Genomic DNA, 18,965 nt, shown 5'->3' with positions numbered 1-18,965 from the left:
ATTAATGATACTGAACACCTTTTCATGTACTGTCATTTGTATGTCTTCTTTGGAAATTTTTCTATTCAGGTTTTTTGTTCATTTTTAAATAAGGTTATTTGATTTTTTTTTGAGTCGTAAAATTAGGAACTTCTGAATATGAAAGTTAGATATTCTCTACTTCTTAAAGATAATTTTGAAATAATGATATTATGAAAATATTTTTATATCTTTAAGCTTCACAAATGTTTTTGATGTTTATGGGAATAACTCAATAATTTTATGGTATTTTTAAATAGGTTACAGAAGTGTGCATATTCCATAAGAGATTCAAAATTGAGAGGTAGGTTTAGAGATAATTTTTTAATAGCATTTCAGATATAGATAAAGAGTCAATTACTGATGAAATATTAACAGTATGTAACAAATGATATATTTCTATTATAGATATCTTAATACATGGTGTTGCTTATCATCATGCTGGTATGGAGTTGTCAGATAGAAAAGTAGTTGAAGGAGCTTTTACTGTTGGAGATCTACCAGTTCTCTGTAAGTAAAACATATTCTTGTGGATATTATATTTTTGAAAATTATTTTTAAGAGGATAAAAGAAAAAGTTCAAGTATTCTGACTGACTTGTGCTTTACTCCCAAGTCCAAAAATTATGTAAATATCCATGCATATATACATGCTATAGTAAACTCCTTAGTAGTTTTAGTTCTTTATCATGTTACTGAATATAGCACAATTTGAAAAGTAAGAATTTAAAAATTTTTTAGTTTTAAGATATATTATTTTACATTGTAATGTTTTCTTACTTTTTAAATAAATCCCCTATATATATATATGTCTTTATTACATTTATAAAAATATCTTTTATAAGAAAACGTCTACCTGAAGCAATAAAATTAAATGTCTTGAAAGTAATATTCCTTAATCTGATGCAGTTACTACCAGTACTTTAGCTATGGGAGTAAATTTGCCTGCTCACCTAGTAGTTATAAAATCTACAATGCATTATGCTGGAGGAATGTTTGAAGAGTACAGTGAAACAGATATTCTACAGATGATTGGTAGAGCTGGTCGACCTCAAGTAAGTGACAGTGTTTTACTTTTTGTAAATTATTACTTTTTTTCCCCCCCCTTTTTCCGCCTCCCCGCCACTCCGGTTCAAGCTGTTGTTTCTCAGTTCAGTTGTATAGGACTTAATTCCCTGGCCCATGCTGGTATTATGAGCCTTGCGCTCCCCCCAGCTGAGGCAGTCGGTCACTGGTTGTCTGTCGGCTGCTCACAGCAGCAGCTCACGGTACCCCACGGCAGCACAGCAGTCCACGGCAGCACACAACAGCCCCACGGCCACTCACGCTGGCCACCAGCTGCTCCTGTCAGCACACTGCAGCTCACACCAACCTCCGGCTGCTCATGGCAGCCCAGCTCTAGGGAGAGCCAATGTTCACAATCTTAGCTATAGAGGGTGCAGCTCACTGGCCCAAGTGGGAATCGAACCAATAACCTTGGCATTAGGAGAACGGCACTCCAACCACCTGAGCCACTGGCAGGCCCGTAAATTATTTTAAAGACAAAGTAAAAAAAACAGAAAATCTTTTTGTGTATTTTTGTTAAACAAAAGATTAAGATTTCATGTTTGAATTAGTTTTAAAAATAAATGAAACTGAGAAAATCAACTTTAATCGAGGAGTAGAAGTGTAAAAGAAGTCTCACCAAGGGATACATACTCCCTCCACGCAATCTAAACTCTCATTGTTTGATGAATGGTGGGGTTTCTGAATGTATATGCTGTTAAAGGTTTTTTTGGTTTTGAGTTTTTTTGTTTTTGTTTTTACTCTGAAGGGGGATGCTATTGGCATTTTGTATGGGACGGTTTTTCATTGTGTAGGTCTTGATGCATTGCAGAACATGTAGCATTGCTGGATCCTAGCACAAAATGCCTATAATGGTCCCCAGGTATTGTGACAATTAAAAATCAGCCCATACACATTACAAAACTTAAATTTTCAGTTAACATTCAAATTCAGAAGCATTTTTAAGGCCTTTTTGACCTGGTGTTTAAGACAAGGAACTGTTTAATATAAAATCAAAGTCTTGAGTTTTTGAAGAGGACTGGTATCAATTAGTGCTCTTCTTTACTTAATTTCTCTCTGTATGTGTATTTGTGTGTGTGTGTTTTTTTTCAGTTTGACACTACAGCTACTGCAGTCATTATGACTCGGTTAAATACAAAAGAGAAGTATATTCAGGTCTTGGCTTGTAGTGACACTGTAGAAAGCAGGTAATACAGAAAATATTCCAAAAAAGATATTGTTAATATAATATACATATATATGTGTGTGTATATATATATATACATACATATATATATATATATATATATATATATATATGTATGTATATATATATGAGTATGTTAAAAAGAAATTTGGTTAGGGGCTTTTCTAAGACCATTTACTTAAAATTTTTCAATAATCTAACCAGAAAGTTTGTATCCTTTTAAAAAATTTAATAGTTAAAAACGTTTTTGTTTAGCAGTGTTTCTTAGCATGTAGTATCATGTGTCCTTATTATAAAAGTCCAAATTAGTCATAAGAGAAGGAATATAATTTTCACATCTCTACATCTTTAAAATTTATTTAATGATAAAGACATAGGCAATCTGAGACCTTTCAGTAAAGTATTTTATTATAATACTCTTGGAGAAAATAAGATATAATTCACTCCTGACCCTTTTTTTTAGATTTTATTTATCTTTTTAAAATTTATTTTTAATTATAGTTGACATACAACATAAAATATTTTATTAGTTTCAGGTGTACAACATAGTTATTCCACATTTATATACCTTACAAAGTAATCACCACAATAAGTCTAGTAACCATCTGTCGCTCTACGTAGTTATTACCATATTATTGACTCTATTCCCTATGCTGTACTTTACATCCCTGTGACTTATTTTATAATGTGAAGTTTGTACTTCTTAATCTCCTCCCCCTTTACCAGCTAAACCCCCGCTCCCTTCCCCTCTGGCAACCATCTGTTTGTTCTGTGTATCTGTGTTTGTTTCTGTTTCATTTTGTTTGTTTTTTATATTCCACATATAAGTGAAATCATACAGTATTTGTATTTCTCTGACTTATTTTGTTTAACATAATACTCTCTAGGTCCATCAATGTTGTCTCAAATGGCAAGATTTCATTCTTTTTTATGGCTAAGTAATATTCCATTGTGTGTGTGTGTGTGTGTGTGTGTGTGTGTGTGTGCACGCGTGCGTGTGTGTGTACGTGTGTACATACCATACATTTTCTTTGTCTGTTCATATATTGATGGACACCTAGGTCGCTTCCGTATCTTGGCTATTGCAAACAATACTGCAGTGAACATAGGAGTGCATATATCTTTTCAAATTAGTGTTTTTGTTTTCTTCCCATAAATACACATAAGTGGAATTGATGGGTCATAGAGTCGTTCTATTTTTAATTGTTTGAGGACTCTATGCTGTTTTCCATAGTGACTGTACTAATTTATAATCCCACCAACAGTGCACCCGAGTTACCTTATCTCCACATCCTCACCAACGCTTGTTATTTGTTGTCATTCCCCACCCTAATTTTTTAAAGCAATAATGTCTCCTAGAGTCATGAATTAGAGATAAATATATAATCTTTTTAAAAGTTGAACTGACTTTTAACTGTTTTCTCTTATATTTTTGAAACTTAAGTTATCTTTCATGAATTATTAAAGTAGCAATGAGTATGTTATTCAATTATATTATTGAATTATCCAAAATATTATTGAAGTTTAAAACAGTAAGAGCTATGGCATTGAAATGCATGTTACTAATGCAAAGGTGTTTTTTTTTCCCCATTAGTTTACACAAACATCTTATTGAGCACTTAAATGCAGAAATAGTATTGCATACCATCACAGATGTGAATATTGCTTTGGAATGGATACGATCAACTTTGCTTTATATCAGAGCCTTGAAAAATCCGTCTCATTATGGTTTGTTCCTTTTACTTGGAAAAGTAGTAATTTTTTGAAGGCAGCTTGGCCTATATTTATTTTAATAGGTCACAGAATAGATTATAAAAATTGATAGGTAACAGAAACAAAAGTAACAACAGTCATAAATACATTTAAAGGCAAGAGTAGACACATGTGGGAAATCTTTATCTCATTTCTAGTCTTTCAATAAAGTTTGAAAACAGCACCATTAAAAATACACATTTTAGAAAGAAAATTAACTCAAATAAAAATAACAAAAATGCCTAAAGTTATTTAAAGTAAGTTAAAGTTAAAAAAAGTCTTGAATTTTATTTGAACTAGTGTTCAAATAAAAGTATATATAGTACTACTATTGCTGCTTCAATTTTCATTCTGCTTCTGAAGCTAACACACATCTGGTTATGTTGCTTTTAGAGAGTTCTTTCATGTGGTACAGGTTATAAAATAAAAATACTTAAGATTGCTGAATGTGAAATTAAAAGCTGACTTGTTGCAATACCATTCTAATGCACATAGGTTCAAAACTTGCAGATCTCCAAGGAAGAAAAGTACATACAGTATTCTTGGTCACTGTTACACAATCAAATAAGCAAAAGTTAAGCCAATTGATACTGAAAGGATTTCACAATAGTGCTTATCCTCTATAGATGTTTAAGCCTTGTTTTAACTCATAAGCTATTTTTTTTCTATTTAGGATTTAATTAGACTACTCTTTTCTAGTTAACGGGTACAGACTGAGCCTATACAGATGAATTAAGTCCATGCTATTTTATTTTTTATAAATTTTCATAACTTATACAGGTTTTGCATCTGGATTGAACAAAGAAGGAATTGAAGCAAAATTACAAGGTTAGATGTATTTCCTCCTGAAAAATTATATTCTATAAATTTTAATAAAAAAGATCAGTTATTATGTAAGTAAGAATACTCTTTCATAAATTTTTTTTTAAGTAACCTTGTTGTTTGAAGAAAGTAATACATGAACAATTTCTTTTTCACACACGAAAGTGAAGTTTGGCAGGTGTATTTTTTTCTGAACTAATCTATTTATTAATTCTATCAGAATGTCTTCCTTTGTATAACATGTTAACTTGGTTTGTTTTTATTTTTTAAATGACACTGGTCTTTGAAAACGTTGTATATAGATATACAATTCTTTATTTTTCTTTTCTAGTTTAATTTTAATTGAAAACATAAGCCTAGCTTGATTATGGGCTTCTTATCCTAATCTGTGCTAATGATGTGTTCTTATCAAACCCCAGCTTTGTTTTTCAGTTAATCACTCAGTATTTCATGAACTGTTTTTTAAAATATCAAAAGATTGTCGAGCATTTATTAGGATTAGAAATTGCTACCTCTTCATTGTATTGTGATTCTCTTCCAGTAAAAGAGAAAAATGTTAGATCCACTAAAAATATGTAGCCAATTTTAATTTGTTCTCTACTTGGATATACATGTATGGCAAATAAAAATGCAAAGATAAGGATTAAACAGTAAAAATTATTGCTTGAAGAATAAATATGTTGAAACATGGTGATAAGCAATAGCATATATTCATAACACTGCTCTTGAGCAACAGATTTATAAAATAGTTGTATTATCCTTTATTTATTGACCCATTTTGTAGTGGATTTTTAAAAGCATATATCTCTATCATAAAAATCAAATACACACAAGAAATCAGAAAGTCCTAAAGATATCTTGCTATGTTCTGATAACTGGAATGATTTAACTTTTGTTAAATTGGCAGAATCACAGTTTATATTTGCCTTATCTTCAATTATTACAGGATAGCTAAATTTTGCCTACAAATAATAGCTAAATAGGCAAATAAGCTAAAATTTGCCTACAAATTTGTTATATAAACTGAACTGAATATAATGTTTTGGTATCCTTGGAGGTCTATCTTAAATCTCGTAGGAAGGTCCCTTAGCCTAGAATATGGCATTTCCTAAATTTGGTTATACTTTCTTACTCAGTGTATTCCAGGAGCTCCCCCATCACTCTCAGAATAAAATGCAAACTTTCACCAGAGCCCATAAAGTCCAATTTGATATTTCCCTACCTATTTCTCTGACTTCATCTCTTGTCACTTTCCCCTCTTTTACTCTACCCTGTTCTATTTGGCTCTCTTAGTGTTTTTTAAACACACCAAGCTTGTTTCTACTTCAGGCTTTTGCACTCTCTCCCTTATTTTTGGAACACTTCTCACATATTTTACATGGACTCCACCTTCATTTCATTTGGGTCTTTGTTCAAATATCAACTCCCCAAAGAGGCCTTCCTGACTACCTTATTTAAAGCCAACTTTACAGAGAGGAAGGCAAAATGATTTTCATGTTGTTATTGCTATTTTTCCTATTCTAGGAAAAGCTGATATATTTATGTATGTTGAACATTAGAATGACTATATATAGCTTTATATAAAAAATACACATAAGCTTTAGTTAAAAAACCTCTATCATTTTCTAGATCCTTTCTCAGCTTTTTTTCTTTCATAATACCTTTCAATACCTGAAACTGTATTATTTGTTATTTATTTGTCTTAATTGCTTTCTTCAGTAAAAAATAAGTTTTATAGAGAGGGAACCTTGTCTTGTTTTAGATGCTCTAAACCTAAAGCTTAGAATAGTGCTCAGCATTCTTCTTTGGCTGATAAATTTACTGAATGCTAACTTAATAGTGGGTAAGTAGCAAAGACTTCAAATGCCTCACTTAACCAAACACTTAAAACTATCAAGCTGCCTAAGCAATGTTGCTGAAACTAAAGTATTTCCCAAAGAACCTTGCTTTCAGAGGGCTGTATTTTTGTGAGTGGCTACGCTGTTTAAGCTTGAACAGGTTGTGGAATTCCCTCTCTCTGCTCTGACCTATCTTCAGTCTTCTGAACTTTGTAGTGCAGATTGGAGAGAGCACTCTAAGCAGCGGGCTACTACAGTTGCTCAGATCCCATCAATCAGTGCAAGTGAATTTGCATTGCTTCCTGTTTAGAGGTTCCTTCCAGTAGCCATAGTGGCACATTTAGATTCGCTGAAGTAAATACTAAAAGCATCAGCTAAAGTAGTCATAAGTGGTTGCCTCAAGAGTGGCAAATTCAGGAGGGGAAGGACTGGTGGTTTTGGGAACATTCTTTTAGAACTATTTAACTCTATACTGTGTGTGTGTGTGTGTGTGTGTGTGTGTGTGTGTGTGTGTGTTTATTTATTAAAGTTAAAAAAAAAAAAACCACTGCCTCATTGGAAGTCAGATGGCAAAGCAGTTTCTTAGACCCAGAGCAAGTTACTTAGTTTAGTTTCCTAACTTGTACATGAAATAATATTAATACTACCTGCCTTACTGTGTTATTTTGAGAATTAAATGATTTAATACAAACACATTATTTTAAAAGCTCCAAGTTGTGTTATTTTATCACTTATTGCATGTTATTTTTATTATTTATGTTATTGTTACTATTAGAAAATCTTCTTTAGTATATTAGTTGGCTCTTTTATTTAAATGAGCTTTTTCTTACCACTTAAGTAGGGATTACATTTTTCCCCAGAACAATTACACAGAAATACAACTTTAGCATGTTTAATAATAAATTCTATTTTATACTTCTTTCTTATTTAAAATAAAATGTGTTTTCTGTAATTGAACAGAATTATGTTTGAAGAATCTGAATGATTTGTCATCTCTGGAGTTGATAACGATGGATGAAGATGTTAATTTCAAACCAACTGGTAACGTTTCCATCATTGTTAGTAAATCTAACAATTACTTAGTAAGAAAGTTTGCTCCACTAAAATTTAAATGATAGTAAAATAATTGTGATCTCAGTTCTCAACAGGTATCATCATTGTTAACATTGTAAATTTATAATTTATAAAAGTATAGACCTTCTTTTTGACAGGCATAGAATTTGTCTTCACTGATTCTGGTGACTTTTAGCAGAGGATTGAAATGCTCAAATCTTTGGGTTTTTTTCAAACCTGTTATAACTCTTGTAGATATCCTTTTGCTCGTTCTTAATTATTCAAACATTGGTTAGCTGGATGGTTACTTATGCTTCTCTCTTTCTCTCTCACCCCAGCTCTCTTCCTCTCTCTCTTTCATTCTATTTAGAGTAAAATAGAAGAGAGAAAGGGTGTTTTATAGTTTTCAGCACTCATGATTAGAAGTTTCTTGAGGAAAAATATTGACTTCATTATTCCAAACTATTTTAAGAAAAGGTACTTTATCGAATAAAAGTTGGGAAGAACAGAACAGTTTTTTTTTTAAAATCATAATCTGACTATCTGTTAACATTTGGCATGTATTCTTCTATTTTTATGCATTTTTTACGTATCTGCAGCCATACTATAGAAATATATGATTTTGTATCATGTTTTTGTTTGTATTTAATATAAGGTTAAATTTTTAAAAAAAATTTACTGCCCTGACTCTTAGACCTACATTTATAACATTTTTTTTTGCTTTTCCCATGGTCCTTACTCTAATTTCTAATCCTAACTTTGCGAGAAGTATCTTCTGTGTATTCTAGGGTGTCTCACTGGGGGCAGGGTAGGGGGACATGAGAATCACTAATACAACTTCTTAATCTATTCTTTAGATACTTTCATTCTCAAGAATTATCTCTTCCCCATGGAACTTCTTGAATCCACTGATATTATTTCTTCTGCCTTTAAACATGCCTAATAAATTATCTATATAACATTTTTCCTTTTTCTCCATTATCCAGTGAGTACTACCTGATTAATTTTCCTCTTTTTAACACTTGGTTCTCCTTCTGCCTTTTTATCCTTCTGCTTTATTATGGGCTTCTTAAAGTTGCAGACTGTTGACCTTTATTACCAGTTTATGGTCACTGAAAACATAATTTACCTGTGTGTTCTGAAGTGGGAAATAGTTCCAGAGTGAAAGAGTTTAGAGTGAGATGGCATTCTTTATCTTATCCATGAGGTTCTTGGAGTACAATAGCATATTAAAGGTATGAAGATGGAATGCAATATAAAAAAGAGCCTTAATTGCTTAATCTAGGATTTTTACATTATTATTTGCCCACAGAAACCTTTTTAATGGAGTATCCATTAATACTGCGAAGAACACTAATGTTATAGAACATGGTTTGGGAAATGTTATAATGCCAAAATGAATACCGAATAGATTTAATGAAGGTGTTTTTTAAATGGAAGAAAATAGAGTTTGTTATCTAATCTCTGGCTGGGAAAGGGCTTTCTAGGCAATTCAAAAATACCTATATAACGTCTTTGTTTTTTTAGTTTACATAGAGAAAATTTTACTTTTTTTTTTTACTAAATGACCAATGAGTCAAAGAGTAAATTTTAAGGAAAATTAGAAAATATTTTGATTTGACACTTGTAGCTTGTGCCTTCTCTCATTTTTCTATTTTTATAGCGTTTTATTAATTTTTTAATCTTTTTAAAGAATCAACTTTTGGCGTTGCTGATCCTTTCTGTGGTACATTTGTTTCTACTTCATTAATTTCTATCCAACCTTTCTTCTCCTTTCTTTAGTTTTATTTTGCTGTTCTTTTCCTAACTTCTTAAGATGGATACTTAGCTCTTAATTTTTAGCTTTTCTTCTCTTCTAATACAATCTGATCTACTACAACATATATTTCACTAACGTGAATTAGCTCATATGCGTATGGTAAAAGTGAGGCTCATGTCTCTGCAGTGAAAAATTTACACTGATGATACAACCATTTTCCCCAGCAACTCATGTAATAGCAGCTATATTATACAGGGTTCTCCAGAGAAATAGAACAAACAGGATGTGTATATATAAATATGTCATACACATACAGAGGGAGAGAAAGAGAGAAAGATTTATTGTAAGGAATTGGCTCATATGATTATGGAGGCTTAGAAGTTCCAAGATCTGCAGGCATCAAGCTGGAGAACCAGGAGTCCCAACAGTGCAGTTCCAGTTTGAGTCTGAAGGCCTGAAAACCAGGAGAGCCAGTGGTGTAAGTTCCAGTCTAAAAGCTGGCAATGTTGAGACGCAAGGAGAGATGTTTCAGTTCTAGTCCAAAGGCAGAAAAAGACCCACATCCCAGCTCAAGGCTTTCAGGCAGGAGCAGTAAAAGGAGTTAAAACTCCCTGCCAAGAGGGTCAGCCTTTTGGTTCTATTCAGGCCTTCAAGAGATTGGATGATGCCCACTCATATTAGGAAAGGCAATCTGCTTTACTCAGTCTACCAATTCAAGTGTTAATCTCATCCAGAAACATCCTCACAGACATACCCAGAATAATGTTTGACCATCTACCTGGATACCCTATGGCCCAGTTAAGGTGATTCATAAAATAAGCCATCACAGCAGCTTAACATAAAAGAAACGTATCTGGCTGAACATAGCTGAATTCTCAAAGGAATACAGTACTGTACACGATGCACTTTTACCTGATCCTCTTCTGCGCCCAGGTTGGCCTTGTATTTTGTCTTGAAAGTACATATTATGCAATGCCCAATCTTTGGGCATTTTTGTCCTTTGTGTTTATAACTAAGGAGCCTCTTATTATACCATCAACCTACATCAAAAAAACACACACATGCACACAAAAAAACATGAAGTGTTATGTATGTATAACTTTATGAGGAATTTAACATGTCTTTTTAACTATGCTAGTATTTTTCTAGTCCATTGCCATAACCATTTGGCCACAACTATACAACTGTGTTCATATTTTTATTACAATTATTATTTAGGTTAGTGTTCTTGTTATAAGGTTGCATGGATTTTTTAGTTGTTTGCTTCAATACTTTTTTCCGGAAGCCCTATTATATTTAGTATGCATTTTTACAGAATGCAAGATTTTATAGGAATGCATATACTGTACATTTATAGGAAATACATATTTATGAAAGTGTACAGGATTATTATGTATTTAAAGCTAAGAATTTTTATTAGCTTTAACTTGTAATATTTTCATTATAAATCAGTTTGTTATATTAATTTCCATTATGATTTCTTCTTTGACCTATGGATTATTGACAATTATAGTTCTTGATTTGTGTGCATATAATGATTTTCTAGTTACTTTTCTTTTCTAGCTTTTTGTTGTTTCTCTTGATATTTGGTATAGCTGCTTTGTGATCAAATAACTTTTTTTTGTATGATTCCAATCTTTTGAAATTTGTTGAGACTTGTTTCATGGCCCATTATAAGCCCTCTTTTAGATAAATACCTTGTTAGTTCTTTGATGCCTTATACAAGATACTTTTTATATTTCATTTAGCTATTTTAGTTGCTTTAGGCAGGAGGGTTGGTTCATAATTACTTAGCACGCCATTGGTGTAGGTGGAAGTTCCTTACATAGTATTTCTAATTCTTTTTTTTTTTGACTTCTTGTTCCTTCGTATTGCTAATATTTTCTTTTCTTTCTTTCAGTATTTATCTTTTGTATTTAAATTCTTAGTCCATTTTTTTTTTACAGAAACTGACCTTTGTTTATTGTACTAATGGCTGTTTACCTTTTGATACAAAGTAAGGTTTTAGTACAGAAAATCCCAGTCTGTCAGAACAGTACCTGTGCACACTGTACTATCACAGTCTCACTGTGTCTGCAACACTCAGAAACAGCCCAGAGGGCGTGCAAGTAAGACCTCAAGACAGCCTACAGTTTGTCTTAACTTGTCTGAACTAGAAAACTCGTACCTGTAAAACAAAGGGCAGCATTGAGGCCTGAAACATGTCTCTTTTTGAACAACTGTGCAAGAAAATATATCCCATTTTAAAAAATGTCACTATGGCTAACCTACAATCTAGTGTCTAGAATTACAAAGAATAAAATGAAATCAAAGATTTCTCACTAGTAAAATTAGATCTTAGGAACAGTATTAAAATACAGTATTAATAAATGTCTACCCCAGTGACATTTATATGGAGCCCAGTCCAGTACCTGTTATTAATAGGATGCACAGTTTAGAGAGGAATCACATCAAACCTTCAGCCAGAGACATCCAGCATCAGAAGTACAAAAAATAAAAAGCTTGAACGAAGACATCCTCATGGAGTACTGTTCATGCCGTGAGTGCTATAGCCAAGACTCAAAGATCCCACTCTTTTTAGATTTTTGACAGAGACAACACTAATCATCATGCTTCCTGGAGACTCTCAAAGTTTGAAATATGAATGTTTTCATATCCAAAAGAGCTGACGTATCTGCCCAAAAGAGCTGATGTGTCTGCCTACCCTACAGAGTTTAAGAACTACTGTGTAAACATTGCACTGATAAAGGCCATCACTATTTACAGAACCTAAAGAGGACCCAAGGACATGCATGAGCCCTAGCTTAACACCCTGCCTGGAACTAGTTGTGTCATCATGAACCCATGAGACTCCGACAGACCAGATAGAATGCTGAAATGATAAACACAGATGGAAAGGAAATGAGAGGACCTGGAAGGCATGAGGGAAAGTCTGAGAGATGAGTTTGTACGACTGCCAAAGTCGCCTTTCCTGGTGCTGGAGGGGCACAGAAGGGGAAAACACTGTCGCTGGCAAGTCGGTCCCACAAAGGCACTGGTTCTGCCCCACAGATGGCTAAGCATCTGCAGTCGCCATGTCCTTCCAGGAGAGGTGCCATTGAGGAGCAGAAAGCTTGTCAGAGCTCTAGCCCACCAACAAGAACCTTCTACAGCCCCAGTGAGGTTCCAGAGTTTTCCTGAAAACAGGAATAAAACACCAGAGAAACACAAGGGGATTGACAGAAGGACAGGCTGGACACTGACAACATGAGGTTATTGAGGTAAACATAAACAACCAAATACTTAGAAAAGGCTTGTAAACTTGTGATCTGAAAGGTTCTCTTTGCAGCATCTCTGATCAGCCAGCTAAAGAAAGTTTGGCGATGAACCCCTCTATCAAAGTCTTTCGTGTTTTTGTTTTGTCTTAAAGCACACATGTGAGAGGAAGACAGTTTGCTGGATTGGACCCTGATCCCATTTGTCTGCAGCTCTCTGTCTCAAAGGAGGTGCTTCTGGAGTCCTCCTTCATGGATCCTTCCCCTTCATGTTTATATACAGACAGACTTGTGTTTTTAGTCACTAAGTTGCTGAGCCAGGTATTGACACTGGCCGACAGCTGCCGTCATTTCACAGCACAGCGTTTTTTCACAGTGGAATCCACAGGACTTTATTTTTTCTTGATTGATCTTTGCCAAGAACTGAGTGCAAATGCCCAACAGGGCTCCTCCGCGGATGCCCCCTGTGAAGTACCGACTTACTCTCCATTCAGTCTTCTGAGCCAGAATGTCTGTGAGTCACCTTGTCTCAGAGTTGGGGTCTCTTCTGCTCCTTGATGTGTTTAACGCTCTTGTAGTGGATGAAGATGACGACGGGGTAGATGTGCATGCAGTGCAGCCGCTCGATGGTGTGGGGGCAGTGTCCCCCCAGAAGGAGACAGATGATGTGACCACTGTGGTCACATCAAAATGGCCATTCCTCCGTGTGTGGTCTCTTAGTCCATATGTTTTAATTTAGCCTCATATTATTTTTGCTTTTTAAATTTCTGATTATAATACTCAAGTATCGAGGTATTTTCATTCATACACTTACATTCTTGTTGAGGTTTTTAGTTATTCTGCCTGGTAATGTGTATAGGAGAAGGGCTCAAAAGACCAAGTCTTAGTTGGTGCAAATTTAAGAAGGACTAACATCCTGAAAATGACTAGTAACTGTAAGAGGTTGGGAAAGTTACTAAACTGGGTTGCAGATCTTACCTTGGTAAAGGAGAGGGGAGGAAAGGAGGAGGAAGGGAGGGTGGGAAGGAAGGAGAATTTGTAGTCCTAAGACCATTTGGCAAAGCTGTTGGGGAATCTGCAAGTCAAAGTTTCCCATCCAAGGAGTCCCTTGTCTCACTGGCCTACCTTAATATGCCTGCCATACTCAGTCATTTGTTTGGGGCATCTCATGAGACGTGTGATCTCAGTGTGAACATGGTGATAGATTCAGAGCATAGCAGCTGGGGCCGTCAGTCAGACACTCTTTGCAGTAGGAGATGAGAGAGGTGCATTCTTATGGCCTCTACTTGCACCACCACCCCACAGCACGATGACTTTTACTTTGAAATATCCTCAATTTACTGGTATGAGAATATTCCTCATTCAACAGGTATATTGATAGCAAGTTGCCTCTTTATTTCTTCTCTTCACTTGCATATTTTTTTTAAATTCTTCCCATTTCTTCTACCTTGGCTCACTTCCTTCATGGTTTCTTTCTAGGTTGTTTTTATACCTTACCTAGGAAACCTTTGTCTTTACTAAAAAGCCAGCTAGTATAAAGTCTTTTATCAAAACCTTTCATTTTCTTTAGCAGGAGATAACCTGTATTAATTTATAAACACCTAGGATAAGAGGAGCGTCTTTAAATATACCCTCGAGTTTGATGTATTCCCTTGGTAACCATATTCTTGATATCTCACACACTGCTCTCAGAAGCTCCCTTCTGTGAACCACTGCATTACCCACAGTTTGACTGGACATATTCACCAGGCTCCTAATTTAGAAAGTGGCTTTTAAGCTGGCCTGGCTACTTCTCTATTTTTAATTTTTAGTTCTGTTTACTGTACCATGGAATATCTAAGTCTGATGGAATATCAAATTAATCCCTTCTTCAGCAAAACCTGTAGTACATACTTAAATGGTAGCCTTTTCCTTGAGACGCAGTATGCCAATTTCCTCTTCCCAGCTGTTTTCTGCGTGTTCACAAGGCTTAAAATTCTTTGTAATGTTTTTGACAACTTAAAATTGAAACTGGTAACCTTTTAAATGAATTCCACTTCATCAAGTACTTATCCCCACTCTACCTATCCCCCTACCCTCAACCAACTCAGTGTTCTATTTCTAAAACAATTTATGTTCAAGCTCCAATTTAATTAAAATATTGCTCAAGAATTTTAAGTGGTCCTCTGTTATTTTACAAATCAAACCCCAAATCTAAACTCCTTTAATAGCATTTCAAGGCTCTTTTCAGGGCCTCGGTAGTCTATCATTACTAATGTTTTGATAATAAAAGGAGGCAACATTCATTTAGTGTTGACACTGTGCTAAGTACTCTACATGTATTAATTGTATTTAATCTTCTTCACAATAAACATATGAGATAGGAACTTCTGTTATTCCTGCGTTACGCTAAAAAACTGGTACAGTAACCTGCATATGATCACTTACTTAGTAAGTGGCAGAACAAGGATCTGAAGCAGGTCAATTTGACCTAAACTCATAATCTCTATCAAGCCATATCTCTCATTATAGTATTCTAATGATAGTCTTTTAAAGTTTTGATAAGCAAGTCTTGATTTTTCCTGAGGTTATAATGGCTTTATTTCCTTCGTGCCAAGGCATATTAGTTACTTGTTTTAAAATTAAAGTTTATTGGGGTGACAATGGTTAGTAAAGTTACATAGGTTTCAAGCATACAATTCTGTAATACATCATCTATATATCATGTTGTGTGTTCATCGCCCAGAGTCAGTTCTCCTTCCATCACCGTATATTTGATCCCTTTTACCCTCAACTACCACCCCCCTACCCCTTTACCCTCTGGTAACCACTAAACTGTTGTCTGTGTCTATGAGTTTTTGTTTCTTCCTTTGTCTTGTTCCTTTGTTGTTTTCAGTATTATATCCCACATATCAGTGAAATCATATGGTTTCTCGACTTTTTCTGTCTTATTTCGCTTAGCATAATAATCTCAAGATCTATCCAGGTTGTCTCAAATGGAACTATTTCATCTTTTCTTATGGCAGAGTAGTATTCCATTGTGTATTAGTTACTTTTAAATCCTGCTCAAGATCCATTATTTCTACTAGGTCATCCCACACTGACCATTCTCTTAGGTTTAATTTCCTCTGTATTTAAGTTTGTATACATAAATATTATTATTAACTGAATTTTGTTCTCTAGTCTAGCTATTTCACATGTGGTTATCTCTCTAGCCAACCTATAAGTTCAGAGACTGGCTTCTAGATTTCTTTGTGTGTCTTTTGTTCCTGAAGTCATTGTAGACACATTTTAATAGATGTTAAAATGTTTGTCAAACCCCTGAAAAAGCAAGTTGTTTCAGCTGATGGGGTGAATGTTCATTTTTCTGTCTTTTTCCACAGAGACAGGAAGATTGATGGCTTGGTATTATATTACATTTGAGACAGTGAAGAAATTTTGTACAATCAGTGGAAAAGAAACTTTATCGGATCTGGTAAATTAAATTTGTCACTAGAAAATAAATACACAATATAGTATAAAATGATATTGAGGAAACAACTAATTTGTATATCTCATGTAATTTAGGAATGAATGAACAGAAAAGAGGGCATTTCCAATAGAACTTATGTTTTTCCTTATATATATTTGATCATGAGGTATGGAATATTAATCCTTAAAATATATTTTCAGCGGTATTTCTGTATGAGGGTAAGAAAATTTATATACATACACAAAGTAGGGATGGCAGCTACCTTTCAACTTACATGATAATGCCAATTACCTTGGTAATGGCTACCAAGTGCAGTATGTTGAGAAAGATCCTAAGCTGATGTGGCATGATATATTAGGAAAGTCTGCCATGAGTGAGGGACAGTGAGGGACACATGTGTCACATACTTGCAACTCTTCCCTAAGCCTTCTGAAACAGAATAACAATAACTGTAGTAATAGAATAGTATTGGGGCTAGAACAGAATAAAGAATTGATTATGGAGAAAATGGGGGTGAAAACAGGTTATACTGTGATATCAACAGTGGGAGCAACTTTGCAGCGCAGCAGTGAATAGAACCAGTCATGTTGTTGGTACCTGGTAACTGTATTGGTGCTTTCTCCCTTTTTCTAGGGACATAAATATGAAACAAGATATTTATATTTATTCTCAAATTTAAACCATTAATTTTTACTTTAAATATCTAAGTTATTTTGATAAGATTGTTATACAAAAATTGCACAAAAATTGATGAAAAGTAGGCTTTATTTACATGTAAATATTATTAACTAAGAAGAAATCAAGAGTAGAAAAAACCCTAATGTTAACACTAACTCATCTGATTTTGAGTTCAGTAAGTGTGTAAGAGAATTAGAACAGGTATTAGTTTCATTTTATAGATGGGAGAAACCAAAATACAGAGTTATCTGTCAGAACTAGGCTCTGGAATACAAATTTCTTAATATCTAAAGCATTCTTTCCATTACAAGGTTAGCCTCAATAGAGCTAATGATTTGCAAACTATAGAAGGGTAAATAATAATATAATTAATAGTAGTAGTACTGAGAGCTACATTTAGTGAGGGCTTACTCTGTGGTACACACAAGGCAGAATACTTTAAATTTTATCGTGTTCATCTTTACAATCTTAGTTCCAATGTCTAGCACAATGTCTGGCATATAACAAGTGTTTGTAAACATTTGTTAGTAAATGAACGAATGAATGGATCCCTAAAGAAGCAAAATGTATAAAACAAACTTTTAGCTATTATGCTAAATGATAAAACTGTGATGTCTCAAGGTTGCATGAAAAATAAATACAGAGAAAGCACATGAGAGAACAGAAGTAAAGAATGGACATAATTAAATGGATAAATACTGAAATTTTATAGGTCACAATGATAGCCAGCTGCAAGGAATTTCTAGATATACAATTAAGGATAAATGAAAAGAAAACTCTAAATACTTTGAACAAAGATCCAAATCGGATAACTATCAGGTACAGAAATTAAATGTATTTTAAATAATTTTTAAAAGGTTTTATTTAGTTAAAATAAGTAAAATAATAAAAGTTTTGACTTGTGTTTGTATTTACAGATTTCCAATGGGAGGAAGAATTAAAACAAGAGAAATGAAAGTAAATTGGTAAAGATAGTTAATTGTTAAATGTCTTAAAATATTGACTTACCTGTACATGATTCATATTTATGAAAGATTGTTTTAGTTTTCAAACTTATTTTAAATTTGTTTTCCTTAATACGAAAAAGAACATATTTATATAAAAGTGAGTCAAGATATAGATGTGAAATTAATTTCTAAAACTCTCAGACTTTAATTAAAATAGATGATTTGTGAATTATTTTTAACCAACAAACATTTATTGAGAGTGTGTTCTGCTGAGGCAAAGTGTATGATAGAAGATATAATTTTCATTATCAAGAGCTTTCGAGTTAGCTTGAATGAGAACCATGCATATGAAAATAATGGACAGCAGGAAAACACATGCAATAAATGTCTGTTGAATGATACTGACATTCTGGGAGAACAAAAATATGAGTGAATGAATGCATATATGGCAGTGGGATGACTAATCTGCCAGGAATGGGAAATTTGTATAGAGGAGTAGTAACTGGAAGAGGAAACAGGTTACATTATAACTTGTAGTGATTTTTATTCAGTTTACAATCACAAGTGCAATGATATGCTATGCCAACCAAGTGCTTGGTTTTCTGAATATTTAGATTTTAGGGGTAAGCATTTTGATCAAATGAGGTGATTTAAGGTGAAAATGATTTTTTTATGTGGCTCAATTAAGCCAGTTAGCCAAAGAATTTCTTTTTCCTCCTTAGAGGAAGTCACTCTTTCTCTGGGATACTTCCTCACATCTGACTGAATTTTACCTCCTAAATACCTTGATGTCTCAGAAACAAACTTCTCACTGTTGTATACAACTCATCAGGTCGATCTATAGCTTGGATAACAGAAGTTAATGTTCTGTTCTGTTTCTTAGCTGTATTTCTCTAGAAATTCCAATTCCTTAGAGACTATAGAGAACTTCGAGATCGTATAACCCAATCCTCTCATTTTACAAATGAACTAAGTGGTGCCCAGATAAGTTGTGACTTGCCCAAGGTTATGTTATAGGCTATCCTGAGAATTGAGCTAGAACTAGAACCATTGATTCTCTCAATGTTTTTTCTGATATACTCTGTTGCATCAACTATTGAGTCAAATCAAAGTGTTCTTCCATGAGCATCTTCTTGAGAATTC

General features: G+C 33.8%; 1 protein-coding gene across 1 annotated transcript in view; it reads left to right on the top strand.

Moving 5' to 3' along the window:
* Positions 1–18,965, top strand: part of HFM1 (helicase for meiosis 1) — a 133,210-nt gene that overhangs the window by 66,668 nt on the left and 47,577 nt on the right. The window contains exons 14-23 of the mRNA XM_033114766.1: positions 279–322; positions 427–528; positions 927–1,072; positions 2,175–2,269; positions 3,863–3,996; positions 4,801–4,848; positions 7,641–7,721; positions 16,109–16,200; positions 17,588–17,694; positions 17,793–17,840. Coding sequence (XP_032970657.1) covers positions 279–322; positions 427–528; positions 927–1,072; positions 2,175–2,269; positions 3,863–3,996; positions 4,801–4,848; positions 7,641–7,721; positions 16,109–16,200; positions 17,588–17,694; positions 17,793–17,840 — 897 coding nt within the window. The remainder of the gene's footprint in view (positions 1–278; positions 323–426; positions 529–926; positions 1,073–2,174; positions 2,270–3,862; positions 3,997–4,800; positions 4,849–7,640; positions 7,722–16,108; positions 16,201–17,587; positions 17,695–17,792; positions 17,841–18,965) is intronic.

The sequence above is a fragment of the Rhinolophus ferrumequinum genome, chromosome 9 (genome assembly GCF_004115265.2).
Source record: "Rhinolophus ferrumequinum isolate MPI-CBG mRhiFer1 chromosome 9, mRhiFer1_v1.p, whole genome shotgun sequence".
NCBI classification, from domain to species: Eukaryota; Metazoa; Chordata; class Mammalia; order Chiroptera; family Rhinolophidae; genus Rhinolophus; species Rhinolophus ferrumequinum.
This window is presented reverse-complemented; position numbering and strand designations above follow the sequence as displayed.